Source organism: Pezoporus flaviventris, unplaced genomic scaffold (assembly GCF_033815535.1).
Source record: "Pezoporus flaviventris isolate CSIRO_AGI_PZ_B2104156 unplaced genomic scaffold, CSIRO_AGI_Pfla_v1 ptg000002l, whole genome shotgun sequence".
In the NCBI taxonomy this organism is placed as follows: domain Eukaryota; kingdom Metazoa; phylum Chordata; class Aves; order Psittaciformes; family Psittacidae; genus Pezoporus; species Pezoporus flaviventris.
In genome coordinates, this window is record NW_026892550.1 from 44,900,807 (window position 1) to 44,920,652 (window position 19,846).

General features: G+C 42.2%; 1 protein-coding gene across 5 annotated transcripts in view; it reads right to left on the bottom strand.

Annotated features, from left to right (window-relative positions):
• FAM13A (family with sequence similarity 13 member A) overlaps positions 1-19,846 on the bottom strand; it is a 133,066-nt gene that overhangs the window by 67,477 nt on the left and 45,743 nt on the right. For all 5 annotated transcript variants that reach the window (XM_061476880.1, XM_061476844.1, XM_061476861.1 and 2 more), the window contains exon 6: positions 8,090-8,262. In XM_061476880.1, coding sequence (XP_061332864.1) covers positions 8,090-8,262 — 173 coding nt within the window. The remainder of the gene's footprint in view (positions 1-8,089; positions 8,263-19,846) is intronic.

A 19,846-nucleotide genomic window follows, 5' to 3' on the forward strand; every position in this document is an offset into this window, starting at 1 on the left:
AGAGAAGAGTGAGCTGCATGAGAACAATTCCATCTCTCTGCCTAGACCTACAAGATGCATCTGACATGGAAGCAAAGGACATCCTGGCTAAAAGACAACTCCGACCAGAGCTATTCAAACCTGACTGTGTTTGGCTGGAGCACAGCCCTCTCAGGCCAGCCCCACAGGGCTTTTACCTGCACCCAGCTGTGCAGTACATCAAGAAACACAAATTATTGTTTATGTGCTCCCAGATACAGTGATGCTGGGCTCAGTTAGCTCAGCTCACTGCTGTGCCCTTTATATGTGACATCAACTTTGAGTCTAACCATTCCATATGGGTCCAGGCTGTGCAAACCCTCTCCTATCCTGCTGCAGGCCAGCCTGAGCAATGTTAGGAGTGGCACAAGCGCATATGGAAGGGAAACAAAAGCACAGTGTAAGCCTGTATTTAGTTCTCAGGAACATTAAAATAACAAGAGAAAGGGTAGGTAAACTTGCAACTTCCCAACCCACCTTTCACTGTCCTGGCAAAAAAATCCAAGTTTTTCTACCCAAGGGGCATAAATCCAGAAAAACCTAATGAGAGCTTAGAGTAAACTTATTTTCTGTGATGCTCAGTAGCCCTCTCAGAATGGTGGTCACTTGATTATTCCCCCCCCCCAATTTGACACTTTCTGGAACTTCTGGGTGGTGTTTTTTTTTTTTGTTTTTTTTTTTTTAAGGAAGCATCTATAAACTTTATAAAACATGGTGCACTGTTAACAGTGCTCCCAAGAGAGTAATCATTTCATGGTGGTTAGGTGGTTCCTAACCATAATGCAGGATGGTTTACAATACAATAAAAATGTTATTTTATTAGACGTTAATCCCTCCCTACATGACTCAAACTTTCTGAATGCTGAGAGCTAGGAGACTGTGAAAGGGCCTGTGGAACCAGTGGTGGAATCTCCTGTTTCCAGCTGTCCTGTCAAAGCCTTAATGACTGAAAGTCATTAACATTCAAATGGCCTCCAGTAATTTCTTTGCCATTACCTAGTGGCTTCTCTTTGGAGTCATCCCTAGTGCAAATACACTTCTTACAGCAGGTGTGGAACGAAAAGGAAAGCTTTGGTACAGAAAGAGAACTATCTTTACACTTCCTAACTGCAACCCTCTCGGAACAGGAGGAAGGCACTGAGCCAGTGTGAGAAAGTGCACTTTGCAGATAATCAGTCAGTCTGGGATCACATTCCTCAACAGATAAAATGAGAGGAAATCTCTCATGGCCACTGACCATGAAAGAGGAGGAAATTTTACAACAGTGAAAAAGCTCAGAGGCAAATAGATGCAAGCAAAGTGACAAGAGCAGTGAGTCAGCCAGCTGACCACCTCGATTAAAAATACACACGTGTGCCATGGGAAGTCACAGCTGAACTCAACAGCCTACACTGCAACGTGCTGAACACAGCGTCCAAACGCACAGCTCTTTCAGCTCAATGGGAAATGGCAGCAGCAAACAAGCCTGGCTGAGAACTCTGTGACCTCTGCCCACTGATCTTCCTGTGCACTGCCTGCAGGACGCAGGCCCAGGTCCCCTCTAGGGAGCCGCACAGGAAGGAGCACCTCACAACTTCAGGTGGTAGAAAACTGCTTGCTCTGCAAAGCTACCGGAAACCAGGCATGCACTGCTGAGCCTCCTGAGCTGAACAATGCACCAACCACTTCAACAGACAGGCTGAGGAAGTTAAAGGAGAAGGAACTACCCACTTCAGTAAGAATATGTCAAGTAGCAGTGCAGAGGCTCTGCCTCTTCCCTAGTTGTAGTAAGACTGTTGTAGTGATGGGTGTCTTGGGTTTTGTAAACACCAATATTAAAAGCTCGAAGATTTCCAAGGCTGGCTTAAATTCCTTATCCACTGCCTGTTCTCCCATAAGAGGCCACTGATTCTTGTGCTTGAAAATTACTTTAGAATTTTCACAGACATTTGCACCTTATTTTCCACTGCAAAGACCATTATCTGACCCAGCTGGTACCAGAAAACCACCAGCCTCATGAGATGAAGGGTCTTACTCCTCACAGTAAGACAAAAAATGGAACAAGATTACGAAAGAAAGAATCCTTCTAGCTGAGAAGGCAATGCCTGAGATATAAAAAAGGAGTCAGTTTTTTCAGCTTTGTTACACAATTGCTGTGAACTTACTGTAGTTCCTTTCTGGTTTCTAAGGCTGCTGGATGCTGTCCCAGGAAACAGGAAAAGCCAATATACTTGGCTCACGGACTGAAAGAACAACTTTTGTTTCCATACGCACATTATGGCATTAAAGTGCTGCTTTCTACATCTGTCAACAGATCTTTGTTTCCTTTATGATTCTTGTTGCTTCCAAGATGAACCTCTGCTTCTGTGGCACATGACAGGGTATCAGATTCAAAATGCTTTCCATCCCACAAGTCACTCTCTTTGCACAGAGAGGCAAACAGGAAGGTTTGAATAGTGAAATGGACAAAGCCTAATCTAAAGGAGTAACTTGTGCAGGGTGGAAAAGAGAGGGCAAATGCTTGGAAAAGTAAACTGAAATCCACCCAGGTGACTTGCATGGAAAAAGATCCACATAATTACATGTTTCTGTGTCTGTCATTACATCTCTACCTACAGGGGAGAAAAAACCTGGAAGAGCTCAGACCACACCCTGACTTGCCATTCACAGTCACCTACCTCGGTGAGACACATCACATTTCTTTGTGTCTGTGTTTTTTAGAAAACTGAATGCTTTTCTTAACAACTCATTATGTAAAGCAGTTCCTACTGCCAGCATCTCACAATGCAAGAAAGAAGGGAACTGATTGCATAGGAGGGTGGAGACAGATGTACTCTCAAAGTTAAGTGAGTCAGCTTGGAAAAACTAACTCAACACAATCTAAAGAGAGACAGTGACAAACAGCAACAATACCTTACACACAGAAAATCCTTTCTGAGGGCTCAGAGCAGGGCCCACCAGAGGCTGCTGCCGAACGATGCAGAAGGCAACTGCCCTCACCACCTCCTCACTGGCCTCATTCCAGACCTTTGCTGCTTTCCTGAGCAGTTTTGCTGGAAAGTCCATAGCTATAGAGTCCAGGGCAGCCTTGTCAGCTGCCTGGCTGCAATCCCTTATGTAAACCTGGCAGCGAGGCTCCTAAGTGATAAGGCAAATTATTGCTTTGGTTAGGGACTGAATGTACTGGCATTACAGACTTCAAAACAAAAAACCCCAAACCTAAACAAAAATAGTCAGCTAAGCAAACAACACCAGCCCCCCTCTGCTTAATTTGTTCTGGCAACAACAGGCACCCAAGTTCTTATCACATGCCAGATAATAATGGTAAATTTTAGCTTGTCTTGGTTTTAAACCACAGCTGCTAAAAGAAAAGCCAACAAATAGGGGAAGTGTTTATAGTAAGCACAAACTTCTCAGTGTACAAATACGTGTGTTTTTATACCTTGACAATTAACAGTGAGAACATGGAGTGTCATTAAGAGGGTGCAGCAGGGTACATTAACCCAACTCTTACTTTAGAGAGGCAACTATAGCATGTGAAGCCTTGACTTGCAGGACATAGGCCAGATATAAGGATCTCTGTGAACAAAAGGCTGATATAAACAAACCTTCCCTTTGAGAACATGAACATGTTAGAAAGCCGGCACGGGTTATCTGTGCTGGCAAATCTCACTGCAGCTGTGACTACAGCCACAAACAGGAATTTATGATCTTTGGCACACAAAGACAAGGCTAGAAAGTACTGGAGAAGGCAGCCTGCTTACTGAACAATGGTAGTGGCTGCTCTAAGCTTTGGTTCTCGGGAACTGCACAAAGTTTTTCGCAAAGTTTGACTGCTATACATGCACCCATAACCCAGCACCTGACCACTTCTAGCAACGAAGGGTACCTTTGTATATATATTCGATCAATATATAACAGCATTGCAAACTGCAGGGTGCCCTGCCACTGAGGGATGCTCCTTCAAAACAGTACCAAAACTGCAAAGAGCTGCAGCTCCAGGCAGAACAGTCATATACAACAGCAAAGCATATTTTAGTGCCCTTTCCTGAGCAACAGATCCAGGACATTGACAACAAAAGTCTGCAGACAGCAGGCACCTCTGAGCCAGCATAAGCCAAGAGATTTCTGGTCATCATCAACAATCCCCTGCCTCACATTTTGGCTGCAAGAAGCATTTTTCCTACTGCCTGAAGGCTGTCTCTTCGCTTGTACATGAAGTTTGGCACTAAAGGCTAAGAGCATTGCTTGTAAGAGGCCCTCCTACCTTTGTGTTCACTTACATTTTAATATATCCTGTCCCTGAAGTAAAATCCATTTGAATGTTATTTGAAGCACTAAGTTTTAGTACCCCTAGGCAGATCTAAAATCATTCCAGTTTCTACTGCAGTTATGTATACCTCTTCTGAACCAGAGTTTTGAGCAGACTTTGTCCTAGATAGTAGAAAGAAAGAGGGACCCAAAAAGGGACTCCGAGCTTCACAGAGCTGCAAGCCCATCCTAGCTCCCTCTCACTGAAGGTCTGGTAAGATCGCAGGGAGCCCTGGTCCCTTCTTTCTAGTCCCAAAGCTGCTGCCCCACCCTGACTCATGAGGTCTGCAGTGTGGGTCTTGTGGCTCTCAACCAGGTAAAGATAAAGTATGTGTGTGGTTCCCATGGTCTGAAAGTTTGGCTGCCCTGCTCTAAAGTTCTGCACAGGAGTGCTTGGAAAAATGAGATAAGTGTCACAGAAATACATATCAGGCTGCATATTGCCTGCAGACCTTCATGCTTCTCTCAGAGAACTCCTTCCTTCCTTCCTCCCTCCCTCCCTTCCTTTCCTTCCTTTCTTCCTTCCTTTCCTTCCTTCCTTCCTCCCTTCCCTCCTTTCTCCACTGTTTCAGGATTTACTCAAAGACTGCATTACAGGTATGGTTTCCTGCCACTGCCTAATGAACAGTTTGTCCTTGGCATACAGAGGCAACTTTCAAGAGAACACATACATTATGTGCTAGTGGGGATTATGGGTACATCTAGTTAATCCACCTATTTTGGTGAGAAAAAAAGAACATGCCAACTTCACAAATACAATTTTCTTAGGATAACAGGTGTGAACAGAAGGTGATCCAGGTTTTACGCCCTGCACTATGTTTTGACTGTTACTGATGTATCACGTAATTCAAATGACAGCAGCACCTTCAAAAATTTCCTGCCATGAGGAATCATACCTGTTAGAAGGCATAACATGACTTCAATGTTTAAAGAACTGGTAAGCTATTCTAGAAGACACAGTCATAACTGTAGCTGCTACTTATTATGCAGATCTTCATTTTAAGGCTAAGTGTATGAAGACACATGCTGAAGGGTATTTTAAATAGTATCAAAATTAACTAATCAACCAGAAGTCTTTCACTTTCTCCCTAAAAACCTCTGCTCTAGCGTCAAATGAAACTGACTGAAAATATATTAAAGATTACAGCCCTGGGTGGGTGGATGGGTGGGCTTACAGGCTTACTGTGTGCAGCTATTTCTTCACTGTTACACTTGCAAGCCTGCTAAAGGTGGAGTTCTGTATCTACTGTTCTGTGCAGCCCTTCACCCTCTTCTAATCCACCCATATCACAGTATCTGAGCATAGAAAGGGAACAAACCACAGGCGTTTTCATGAGACAGCAAATGATTATCATTGCCAAGAACAACCTTTATTCTTTTCTAACAAAGATCATATGATAACTGAGCAGATACAGTCATTTCACTAAAATGTATCAGATAATTACATATAATTAATGATAACATTTATTTAAGAACTGTTAGTACCTTGTGACACAACTCCCCTCAACAAGAACAGTAATGTGTTTGCAAAGCATTTTATGATCTAGGTCAGATGACAGAGTCCTTTTGCTGAAAAAGGTGAAAACTCCTAATGTAGCCTTGCACTGAGATGATACCAGGTAATATCTCAATGTGAGCCTAGGTTACACAGGAGTGACACAAGGCTGCCAACAGCATGTTTAAAAACACTCCTGATATATCAGAGCACTCCATTAATGACAGAGAATTTGGGTTTCTGACTATTGTATAGACAGCTGTCCCCCAAGTGTATTAGGCCTGCAAGAGACCTCTCTTCCCTCTTAGGGATGGTCCAGGGCCTCCTCTCCATCCTGCCCTGCCCAACAACCTGCCATCCTAGAGCACGGTCAAAACCAGCAAGCACTATCTACTCCTTCTTTGGGAGCAGCACTAGATCACTGACGGAAGTACTGGAAGCTAACAGCAGTGCAGATACTCAATTAAGTAAGTATGTATAAATGCGTGACACAGGACAGAAAATGAGGGCATTATTGAACAAAATGGGATCGCAAAAGAATTAATGTCTACAGCTTATTAATTTCCCAGGTAAAATAAGAGAGGCAGACAGAGATGAAAGATCATCTGAAGGCTTGAGCATTGAGATTAGGCTTCTGCCTAATTACAAACACATTGGTGCTTAATGTCCTGTGTGAGTGGCTGCATGGTTCTGAGTTACTGGCTGGCCTAACTGTCCCATACTTCAACAGTACTCTTCTAAGTAATCACAGATTGATGGGAAAGTATGAATTCCTACAGCAAATAATTGTTTTTTGAGGACTGTTCTCCTGAAAGAATCACATTTTTTTGGGGCACCTCATGAAGCACATCAGTCAAACATACTATCCCAGACATGAAACTCGTAAGTCCTTTGTTTCAACTTGATTTTCCTTTACACCTTGTAACATGTAATGGAGAATGGGCAGGGGCAAACTATCTGCCAAGCTCCAGAGTACCAATGCAAGAGTCTGTAACATCTGACCCAGCCCCAACTGCTGGGCCTTCTCTTGCTGGTAGAACTGTATTGCTTTCTCAGTTTTGCCAGCTGACCTACTTCTATAATTGTTTCCTCACTCATCTCAGTTAAAAGGACCTGGATTAATGAAGATGTGTAAATTAACCTAATGTTTTCTGGCTGCAGGAGTCTTGGGGGCAGGCTTGGGGACAGTAAACCACACAGCTGATGCAGGTAGAAGTTAAAAAGCATGTGTGCCTGTGAGGGCTAGAAACCAGATTTGGTGTCTATACTTCACCACCATCACAATTCAAAATCTGGTGTTACTGCATCATTTCCTAACTCATCCCACCATTATTATAACCAAAATCTGGTGCTAGTGCATAATTTGCAAGCTCATAAGGTGAGTGCTGTCTGTCTGCGCTAGTGCTGAGAATAGCACGCGTCTCCTGCTGACACAGTGGAGTCACTCAGTTACGTGTCTGGCAGCACTGCCTCTGCTTTGTGCTCTGTGTTGGTATGCAGAGACGCCGTGGTGTCATATTTCATGACATGTAAATAGCACTATTTCCCACATTAGGCCAATCCCATATTTCAGTAGCATACAGCAATTTCCCACAGTAACCTGAATCCTTTATGCACTGCACTAGACACAAGAAGAAAGGGAACAACAGACTCAATTCAATATGTTGAGAACAACAAAAATACACTGGTTCAGTGAGATATTCGGTGAAGAACTTTACAACAAACTAAACTGTCCATTACCTGTCTGCTTCACTGATAAAGTGCCAACAATCAAAACTCAAGATTCTCTTTTAGATGCTCTAGACAGACGGACTCTTACAGACAAATTCAGACAGATACTCTTTATTCTCTGTCTTGTCTGAACAACACTAGTACTTATCATTATTCCTGCCAGAAAGAAAAACCCTCAAAAGCCCCTTCCTTTTTGGATTAAGAATGGGAATAAAATCAGCTACCTGTTAAGACCTAAATGGGGAAGATCAAACATGCTTGCATCCTGTGCTCGGTGTAATTTCTAGTGCCTGATCTTAGATCAGTCCTGTCCATCTGCACTCCTTCACCAGCCAGCCCACCTTCATATGCTTGAAAATTTGTAATGGGAAGGCAAACTAAAGCACAGAGCTGGCTTTGTAAGGAACCCGTTGGACTATGTGGCTTTAACAGGGGTACGCATGTTAATTTGCCTTATACCCCAGCATACTGACTTTGTAAGCATGAAGTTTTCAAAATGCCCAGAGCTGGTGGTGCAGGTACAGAACAAACACAAAGGAAAAAAGGACCACTAACCTGGAGAAAAACACATCACTGTTAATGAAGGAAATTTCATCTGTTAAATCCATCTCCTTACAACATGAACCACCATCTGCCAAGCGGAGGCTGACCTGAGGTATTCCATCTGATAGGCCTGGTTGTGGCACTAGGCATGTTTGGCCAGATCCTTCCATTGTGGACTTTGTCATCTACAGAAGTAAAGAGAGAGAAAAATGAAGCATGAAAGGAAGAAAGGACAGAGCAGCCTTTTCAGATAATCTAACAAAAAGACATACCATACCAGTGTATAAACAACAAAGAATATGACAAGGTGAGAAATAACAGTATAGAATACATATGAATCAGACATTCTGTTTGATAAAGACTATTTAAAGAAAAATAAAGGTGTGTCTATGGAAAGAACAGGGGCTCTTTCCATAGGTCGCAAGATTTAAAAAAGGAGGGTAAGTAAAATAAACAGTTATTTTCTGAATCACAGAAAACTTCCCATTGAATCTGATTTGCTTCTTGACACAACTAGAGAAACAGATGGTAAAGGCAATCATACACCTCTTCTCCTATCTTTTTTAATTTCAAATGACGTCAACATTTTACCCTGGAAGGAAATTTCTTAGACTGAAAATTCTGCATTCATGTTCTTTGCTGAGGCAGCCAGGACACAGAGCTGGAAGTTCAGCTCCCTAAATCCAAGGCAAAGTTTCTAAGCATCACTGAGCCCATCTACATGAAGCCAGGGATCTTGCTCTGCCCTTTCAGCACAAGCATACAGAACACAAGAGGAGACAGTGCTGCATTAGATGGGTGTCCAGTATCAGCAGCAGATAAAGGATGCTTAGGGGGGAAAGAGCAAGTTCAGAGGTCTGTCCCTCATGCATTGCCACAGCTTTTAGCAATCTGTGCTTTGGGTTTTTTTTTGACTTAAGAGGTTGCACCTGGATCGCTGTGTTATAAGCAAACATTGAGGCTAATCTTTGTGCTCACATTCAGCTTTCTCCTGTGTTCCCTGCTATGTTTAGCCTTTGCAAGATCCTATGCCTGGGAGTTTCACATCACATTTCACAACAACATTGTTACACACTAATTAAAGTTATATAAGAAAAGTATTTCTATTTTAGATAGGGTGACAGATATTCTTTCCCCTGTTTCTGAATTATGAGAATTTGCAAATAATAGTTCCTCACTCACCTTCTCCATACCATTCTTGACTTTATACTACTCCAGCAGTTGTCTCTTATCAGACAAAAAAACCAAAACAGCTTATATAGTCATCAATTTTACAGAAGTATTCTGATGTGTTTGATCCTTTTTGATGCTTTTCTCTACACCTTTTCTTTCACCTTCCGTAGCCAGAGCTGCAGGCAGCATTATATAAGTAGGCAGATTTAGTGGTGGCTTCTTATCAAAACCCAGCATTTTATTTCCTTTCATGATTGCTTACTGATCTGACAGCTTTGTGATGTTTCAGCAGCATCAAGAGCTCTTTTCTGAAAACAAGATCTAATTTGGAGCTCATCAGTGTACGCATTTATTTAATTTGTGGTTTGTGGGCATAAGTTACCATAGAGTGATGGAAATTCAACTTGTAATTCTTTTCAGCCAGTAGAGAGTAAATTAGGAGCCTTCTGTAAGTCCCTGTAGCCAGCTTTTAGTTTTTCCTACCTTGAGTAAGTTTCTAATATCAGCACATTCAAACTCTTTCTGGGTCATTACTGAAGTGGTTGAATAGCACAGATTCCAACAAAGATCCCTAAGGGACTCCAAGGAACCCTCTCTCCACTGATAAACCAACCATGTGTTTTTACTGCTTTCTAATTATTAATCCATAAAAAAGTCTTTTCTTCTTATCACAAGACATCTTTGCCTCTTAAAAACCTTTGATAATCCTATCAAAACCTTTTGAAAATTCAAGTGTGCTACATTGACTACACCTATTCACATGCTCACTGTCTCCTCTGTGACAATTTTTTCTCTAAAGAAGTAATGCTGGTGCTTCTTAATGACTCCAATTATCCATTTGTTGATTAATTCTGCTGCCTGCTGCAGTTTCTGCAAATCTGCTGCACAGTAAGTCAGACTTTCCGGATCACTCTTGAACCCTTTTCTTACCTGGCTTACCCTAAGAATATTAGGAAAATTCTTGGTGCTTCCTCTGTTTTATAATGCTTTGTTTCACTTACATTTGTATCCTAATGCTTTGTGCGCGTTGAAAAGTTTCATGGGACAGAAAGCTGCTTCTTACTGAAAAATAATACATATACCAGAGGCAAAGGCAAACCAGAGAGATACATTAAGAGAGCTTCCTGGCTTCAGCCTCTGGACTGCATACTCTTGGTGAGATCCTGCCTTTGCCAACATCACTGGGCATTTTGCCTGGAGTCAATATCTCACCTTTGGACCACCACTGGCTTGAATCAATACAACGTCAGTGCATTGACTGCAGCAGTCACTGACTGTTGACACCACGGAAACTGGGCACACAGCACACAGGCATCAAGTCATGGCTCTCAGCTTGCTACACAACTTCAGCAGTGCTGTGATTTAAAAGGGGAAGACCATGTCTGGGGGGAGAAGGGGAGGCAGGGATCTACACATGGCAGCATTCCAAGAGGGACTCACAACAGGAGGCAGCAGGGCCCAGGATTTGGAGGGACCAAATTCTGCTAGAATGGCTATTAAGCCTTTCTTTCCCCCTGAAAACTTGCAGTCCCTCATTTAGCTGTTCTGCATCTGGAGGTGACAGTTGTCTCTTGTGTCTGCACCTGAACATCTCTCAAAGTGGCCTTTGGTGCTACTTCACCGCCTGCTAAAGCTGATGCCATGAACACCAGAAAAGCTCTTCACCAGAGTTACAAGAAATGGTGACTACACGTATGCACAGACCTCTAAACTAAAACAGCTCCTACACTGTCCTGTTAGTACTTTACAGGAGTACACGTGGGTCAAACAAAACAGGCAACTTCTACGATGTAGCACGTATACCAGCAGCAACGGATGCCTGAAAAACAGCAGGAAGCCAGCCTTTCCATCCCTACTATACTATGTGCATCCTGATTTTAAGATTGCAATTAACAAAGCTAAATAATTTTGCTACTGGATACTGCATTAGTAAAACCTGCCTTACACAACAAGAAGCACTAGGAAACAGGCAGCATCTGCCGAACAGCATGTATCTGATTCCCTCTGTGCAAATTATTTATGAACTTTACACTCATTTACAGAAGCTCCTTTCACTGGAAAATTCCATTAAAAAAACCTATTTATTATTCTGATGCTCTAAAAGGAAAAAAAAAAGTTTTGGTACAGTCTTTAATTCTTCTCATTTTCTGGCAATAAAAGATCACTTGGATGCAGGCACTTCCAACAAAAGGCATGCCAATTACATACAAGCTCTGCAAGAAAATTCTGTTTGAAAGATCAGATTCAAACTAGGATTATCACTGCATTTCCAGGGTACCTCAAAATCATTAAGAAGTGGAAGGAACCAATGTTTCAGATGATTTATAAGCTAGTATTTTGATAGCTTTGGAGAACAATATCATAGCACTGTAGTTATTTCTTTAGCAATATAGTCTATAAGTAATGGCAACTTATCTCTGAATTAAACTTACATTTAGTTTCAGTGCAAAACTGCTTTCAGTTGCATCTATATATAAACACATTGAGGAGCGCAGACTCAATGATCCTTGTGAGTCCATTCCAGCTTGAGATTTTCTATGATTCTATGTAGCAAAATGTATTCCTTGAGCCCATATGTATTAAAAATTAAATGAACTTTTTTGTTTAAGTAATATGTCTTTAATCTTTATTAACAATAAGAAGGAAAAATGTTCACTGATCTCATTCTACAGTTTTTAGTTACCCTGTGAAAAAGCCATCTGCACAGCTATCGTAACAACAGCACTTCACTGGGGTGCCTCTGAGATGAAGATGCGCCCATGGGTAGACAAAGACTTGACTAATTTGAATTCCTTACAAAGCACATTAAAGAACTATGGACAGAGGCAGCCTAAACGCTTTTTGGGTGGTGAAGCTCACAAGAGATCATTTTTTGGCAGATTTCTTTGTACATGCATATGTTTCATGCAATGAAGTTTGAGAGAGCAATACCTTACAAAGTGACAATAATACCTTGCAAAACTGCAGTGCTCTAAGTTATTAATTATCAAGACAATACTGGGAAGAAAAGCATATTAGTTGTTAAATGACAGAAAAGAGAGAGAAAAAAAGACAAATATTGTATAAAGGCTATTCTAATTTTCTCCAATACACCCCTTTTTGTGTTCAGCCTAATGAGCCACCTTATCCTCCATGGGATGGGGACGAGAGCCAGTGAAACCCCTGGGAGGGCTATTACAAAGGCACACGAGAAATCTGTAAGAAGTTCCAGCATTAATTTAAAAGGAAACAACAACGACAACAAAAGTCCCTGCAGAAACTTGTTGCATGTTGTAACACATTTCTACAGGCTGTATCTTGTTACACTTTGTACGAAGTACTGTAGGAGGTTTGTAGTTAGCTGTGCAGCACACTCTCATTTGCATTTTGTCTCCAAAACAGCCATTCCACTGAATAACAAGGAAAGATTCAAGTGAGGTTTACAAAAGTCTTGAGTGGAAGAATCTCCCCCACTCCCCAGATAAGGGCAACCCTTAGCTAGAAGGCAGTTGTTTTCATCTCATAATGTTCTTGAAAGTATTAACAATAAGAAAAGAAAGCCATTGCCTATTCATTAAAATACCATCTTGTACAGCGGCTGTTTTGCTTTTCTCAAGAAGACTTTTGGAAACAGTATCCTGTTTGTGTTTTAGCTCACAGCCCTTTACATTTCGCTTACACCACTTCTATTCTGTTTGATCATTGTTACAAAGTCTAGTTGGAGGCAAAAAACTAGCCTTAATGATCTGGATGATGAGGCAGAGCATACCACCAAGTCTGCAGATGACACAAAACTAGGAGGAGGGACTGACATGCCAGAGATCATGCTACCATCCAGAGCTGACAAGAGCCTCATGTAGTTCAACAAGGGGAAGTGCAAACTCTTGTGCCTGGGGAGGAACAACCAGTATGTGCTGGGGTCTACCCAGCTTGGCAGAGAAGGACCTGGGGGTCCTGGTGGACCAGCTGACCATGAGTCAGCCATACGCCCCTTGCCACAAAGGCAGCCAGAGGTGTCCTGTGCTGCATTAGGAGGAGTGCTACCAGCAAGTCAAGGGAAGTGACCCTTATCCTCTACTCAGCACTAGTGTGGCCACACCTTGAGTGCTGAGACCAGTTCTGAGCTCCCCGGTGTTCTACAAAAGAGATGTGGACATAACTGGAGAGAGTCCAATGAACAGCCATGAAGATGATGAAGGGACTGGCTCATCTATCCTCTCAGGAAAGGCTGAGAGAGCTGGGACTGTTCAGCCTAGAGAAAAGAAGGCTCAGGAAGGATCTTATCAAACAGTACCAGTACCTGAAGGGAGAGTACAAAGAGGATGCAGACAGATTCTTTTCAGTAGTGCCCAGTGACAGGACCAGAGGCAATGGGCAAAAACTGAAACACAGGAAATTCCCTCCGAACATCGGGAAACATTTTTTCACTGTGAGCATGACCAAGCACCGGCACAGATTGAGCAGGGAAGTTTTGGAGCCTCTATCTGTGGAGATACTCAAAACCTCTCTCATCGTGGCCCTGTGCAATTGGCTCTAGGTATCCTGGCTGAGCAGTGGGGTTGGACAAGATGACCCACAGAGGTCCCTTCAACCTCAATCACTCTGTGATTCTGTAATTTTCCCTTTCACATTCTCACTTATCCAGCTAACTAAACATGTTAATTGCTGTAAACTGTGATGCCTAAAATGGTGTGGCATGTGTCAAAGGAGCATTCTGTCCCAGGCAAAATCTAAGCCACATGGCCTGCCAAAGAGAAATCCATAAATCTTTGTAAAGCCATAAAAAGCTTCACTTCAGAACATGACACCAATAAATCCAAGGGAAACCCAGAAAAATAGGAATGTTCTGGTTGAAGAACAAATCTGTCTCCTGAAGTATTTTCATCTGGCAAAGCCTAACCTCAAACTGCATTTGACAAAGAGCAGGTTCAGCCTGAACCAGGTATGTTGTGGGCTGTTAGGTTACATTTGCAGGCTGTAGCTGCTGAAAGCACGGGTTCTGCCAAAGTCTGCTACTCTGCAATTTAAAATGCATCTTTATTCTCAGCAAAATACAAGTAAAATAGTATCAGATGCTACTGACAATCAAAGGGACAATATCAATAAAGGATAATCAAAACAGCAAAGAGTGGACAGCTATAAGGAATTATTACACCACACATCCTGCATTAAGCTTTCAAGTTCTGCTGTCTCAGAAAGTTCAGATACAAGGAACTGTGTCTGCAGTTTTATTAGTGACCAGTCAGTTTTATGACCAATATAAATACACATCATGCTGGGTATTGAAGAAAGTGCAGGAAAACCTTTCCCCTAGAGGCACAAGCTGACCAGTCAAGGTGGCATCATCCCACACATATGAGAGCCAAGATTCTTCATAAATGGCTCGCTGCATCATAGAGATGCTTCATCTCCCTGTGAGCTGTCAGAAGTTCCTGGGTTCAAAGATAAAAGATAAATATATCATATATTCTAAAGGTCTGATGTGGTATGGTGACTCTAATCTTTCAATGTTCTTGAAGAACAGGGACTGTTCCACACCAAGATGCCATATGCATTGACATGGAGTAAAGATACATATCCTTAGCACAGCTCATCTTGCTTTTCTGGGTGTCTCACTCATCTTCACAAGAGGAAAAAGAAAAGCTTCCAACATCCCAAGCTATGTTGGACACGTAAATGAACACGTAAATAATCAGGGTAATTTATACTCATTTGAGTAATTAGGTAGTCAAGATGCAGAACTTTTTGAAGAAGCTAACTGTGAGTTTATAGTTAAAATGTCGTAATTGAAAGGATGACAAAGATGTTTCCATGAGGTTACCATAAAAAAAAACAACCAGCCAGGAAGTATTTAAAACATTTACAGTACTTTCATTTGATACTTACTCTTGCAAAGAGAGAAACCTCACTCAAAAACTTCCTTAATAAACCAATGTACTCAGATGTCCACCAAAACAAAGAGGTCCACATTACCTTCTGAAGAGCTTCATATTTTGTCAGCTTAGGGCTCTTTCAGCTTACAAGTATGTCCTGGGTTCAGCAGTAGCAGTCATTTTTCCCCTTCTTGGTAGCTGATGCAGTGCTGTGTTTTGACTTTCAGCCTGGGAACAGAGCTGATAGCGATGTTTTGGTTTGGCCAAGGACTTTGTGAGCCTCATGCTCTGCCAGGGGGGAGGGGAAGCCAGGAGGAAGCAGAGACAGGACACCTGACCCAAACTGACCAAAGAGGTATTCCAGACCACAGCACGTCATGCCCAGGATGTAACTGGGAGTTAGCCGGAAGGGCTGGGAGACTGCAGGGTTGGAGGAGGTATGGGTCGGTGCTTGGTCGGGCTGAGGGGGGCGAGTTATCGGTCGGCTGGTGCTGAGGTGTTGTATTCTCTTCCCTTGTTATTTCCTTTATCATTATTATCATTGGTGGTAGCAGTAGTGATTTGTGTTATACCTTAGTTACTAAACTGTTCTTATCTCAACCTGTGGGAGTTGCATTCTTTTCGATTCTCCTCTCCATCCCTCCGGGAGCAGGGGGAGGGCAAGAAAGGGGGGGAAGCGAGCAAACGAGTTACCTGACTGGGTTTAAACCACGACAAAGTAGTGTATATCAGTACAAATATTTTACAGAATAGAAAAAGGAATGTTTCTTTGCAAAAACCTAGTCATGGCTGAGTGATGCAGGGAAACTTGAAATGTTTTCTTTCCCACTCTAGTCTCAATTTGGCTGGCTATCAGCACAAACCTTACATGTTAATCTATCCACTCATCAGCATTACCTCTGCTCCATGAACAACTGAGAAAGGGAGACATCAGCCAGGTGTACTTCTTGCCTGAGAGCTAACCAACCTTACTCCACCAGTTCACTCAACCAGGCACACGTGTCTTTGCCAACAGACTGGACAACCTGGCAAAGAGAGCTTCAAACTAGTATCGGCAGAAGAAGGGGTGAGTTATAAAGACCACATACACAAAGCAAACCCAGGATTGAGCAGGTATACCTCCAGTAAGTGTATGCAGCCAAGGAAGTGCCTACAGGACATGACTACAGGGTATCCTCTTGCACCCCTCCTGGAAAACAGATATACTCCAGTACTTCTCTGAAATGCTTGTATATGCACAGAGTATGGAAAACAAGCAGGAAGAACTAGAGATCTATGTGCAGTCACAGGGCTTTGATCTCATTGCAGACCAAAGACAGATCCACAGAGACATTGTGGGATAGCTCACATGACTGGAATGTTGTCATCAATGGCTACATGCATTTTAGGAAAGACAGAGCAGGTCATGGAGTTGCCCTTTGTGTGTGAGAACACCTGGAATATCTGGAGCTCTGTCTCAGAGTGGATGAAGAGCAAGTTGAGAGCTTATGGGTCAAGATTAAAGGGCAGACCAGCAGGGGTGACACTTGTGGGTGTTTGCTACAGACCACCTGCATCAAGAGCACGCAGTAGATGAGACCTTCTACAGATAGCTGGAAGTAGCCTCATAATCATACGACCTGGTTCTCATAGGGAACTTCAACCACCCTGACATCTGCTGGAGGAATAACAGAGAGAGGAATAAAGAATCTGGGAAGTTCCTGGAAAGCACTGATGATAACTTTCTGACGCAGGTGATGGAGGAGCCAACGAGCAAAGGTGTGCTGCTGGACCTATACTAACAAACAAGGACAGACTTAGCGATGTGAAAGTTTGGGTCAGCTTGGGCTGCTGTGATCATGAGATCATGGAGTTTAGTATTATGTGAGGAGGAAACAGGACGATATAAGATTGCAACCCTGGACTTCAGAAAAGCTAACTTTAGCCTCTTCAGCAATGACAAAGACAGTGGGATTGAATGCATCCTCAGCAAGTCTGCAGATGACACCAACCTGAGTGGTGTAGCTGACATTCCTAAGGGACAGGATGTCATTCAGAGGCACTTGGACAAGCTTGAGAAGAGGGCCCATGTGAACCTAATGAGTTTCAACAAAGCCAGCAGGTCCAGGGAGGTCATTCTGCCCCTCTACTCTGCTCTCGTGAGACCCCACCTGGAGTAATGCATTCAACTCTGGAGTCTTAAGCACAGGAAAGACATGGAGCTGTTGGAGCAGGTCCAGAGAAGGGCCACAAAGATGTTCAGAGGGCTGGAACACCTCGTCTATGAGGAAAGGCTGAGAGAGTTGGACTTACTCAGCCTGGAGAAGAGAAAGGTCTGGAGAGACCTCACCTCAGTACTTAAATGGGCTTTTCAATACTTAAGTGGGGTGTATAAGGAAGAAGAGGATAGACTTTTTAATAAGCCTTGTTGTGTTATGGTTTTAAACTAAAAGAGGGTAGATTCAGACTAGATATAAGGAAGAAAGTTTTCATGATGTGGGTAATGAAACACTGGGAACAGGTTGCCCAGAGACATGGTGGGTGCTCATCCCTGGAAACATTCAAAGTCAGGCTAGATAGGGCTTTTGAGCAACCTGATCTAGTTGAAGATGTCCCTGCCCACAGCAGGGGGATTTGACTAGATGGCCTGTAAAGGTCCCGTTCAACTCAATCTATTATATGATTCTAAGACTGGAGATAACTTAAAGCAAGAGAACAGTCATCTTTCAAGAGACTGCTCTAAGTGCTAAAAACGGGCTTGTGCTGAAGCACACATTCAGTTCAAAAAGTAATAAAATATAAAAAAGTAATGAAAAACCACCTTGATTCCTCACTTCATCTACCACCTACAATATGGATTTTAAAACCATGTAGGCATATTGCATCTGACAAGTTCTTTCAAAATAAAAATGCTTCATCGTCCTAAACAGCTGACACTGGGAGACAAAGATCAATAGCTCTGTAATTCTTATCAGGTTTAGTAGAGAGTCAGCACAGATAACATAAGCAATAACACATACTTGAAAAATTCAGCTACCAGCTCTCTTCTGTACTCACAATCAAAAGCCAAATCCTTCCCTAACTGCCACACTGAAATCATAAAGTCATGATGAATGCAGTCATCCTTACAATCTGTGCAGATGCCACTGTCACATTTGGATTTCTGTTACTCTACTTGTATTTTTAGATATTAGATCACTAAAACACCTCCTCTGTACTCCCCCCTACTCAGATATCAAAGTTATAAACTTGATGCAATCCTAAAGTGTATATAAAGATTTAAAGTTCAACCAAGTTCTGCTGTTTTATGTAATTTCCTGTGTCTTAAAGAGGTCAAGACCCTTTGGATTCAAAGAGATGGGCATTATCTTCCTTTAAACCACAGCCTCCATATTTGACAGAAGCCACTGCAAACAGCAGAACTGCTTAAATGCTTAAAAGTAAACACACACTTACAAACTTTGTTAACACTGTATGATTCCAGAGGTAAGGAGCTAGCAAACGCTCTCAGAAAGCCTACAGAATTCAAGCACACAGTTATCACATTTCTAGCTCCAGAGTTAGGTCACTTTCACTGTATGTGGATCCCATAATCTTGTTTCAGTAAACTACCTCAGAGTTAAAGTCATGTCTGCTATAGCCGATGGTCAAAGCCCATGGACTTGAAATTGTACAGGAATTACTTGTGTCAGAACCATTTTCTTATTTGTAAACTGAATTTTGTCTACTTTCAGTGAAGCTTTAAATTAATGCTGTAACAGCAAGTTAATTCCTAATGTGTTGCAGATATCCAAATCACAATAAACTCACTGTTTCTAAATGTATCAGATCCACAGAACTTATCTAAATGAAGAGCAACAGACACTTATTTTACTTACTGAAGTTAATAGACAGGATTCTGAATATCGACTGAGATGGTAACAGTTTTCCCCAGTTATTTCTCCATCAAAACAAATTTCTTGAAACTTTAGTAATACTGCCAACAGAAAAGTCTGAAGAAAATCTCTACAATATGGCTGATTCTAGTCTGAGGCCACAAGAAACCACTCTGAGAAACCACACCTGTGGTTTATCAGAGCTGTTTAAATTATGATGTCTCAGTGAATGTATTTGAGCTTGCTACTCCCTGCTCTTTGTACCAGCAAGATGAAAAGGAGGTGCATAAACAAACCAGTTCCATCTACCCTTATCTTTAAGCAAGTCCACAGAAACAGGGCATCCCAGAATCCTCATACACTATTCAAATCCCTGCACTGAATTTAAGGCATTAATAGACATGACTGTAGTGGTACCTACATTGTGGACCACATACTGTTACCTCAGCCTCCAGCTGCATTAACTGGAAAACATTTGGTTAAAATTATCTTCTTCCCAGACTTGCTTCTCTAACACAAAGTCAAACCAGCCTACCAAGTGAATCACCTAATACAGAAAGGCATAGGAGGGAGAAGCCCCATGTTTACCTGTGCTACCTGCTTCCATACTTACTTATTTAGCAGTCACTATCTTGGTTTGAACTGTCCATTTATGACTAACAAGGCTAGACATAATGACAAGTAGAAGCTCCCTAAAAGACTTCAGTGCTGACCCCATTTTTTCCCCATTAGCTCTATTCCCTATGACATATCATACAACTTAGTCAATCAGTGAAAAAGGCCTTTTACTGTAAACGAGCTGCTGCATGATATGTAGGAAAAGAAATCCCATACAAAATACTTCAATAGCAAAATTACCATTTACTGTGATCTGGGACGACACTCATATT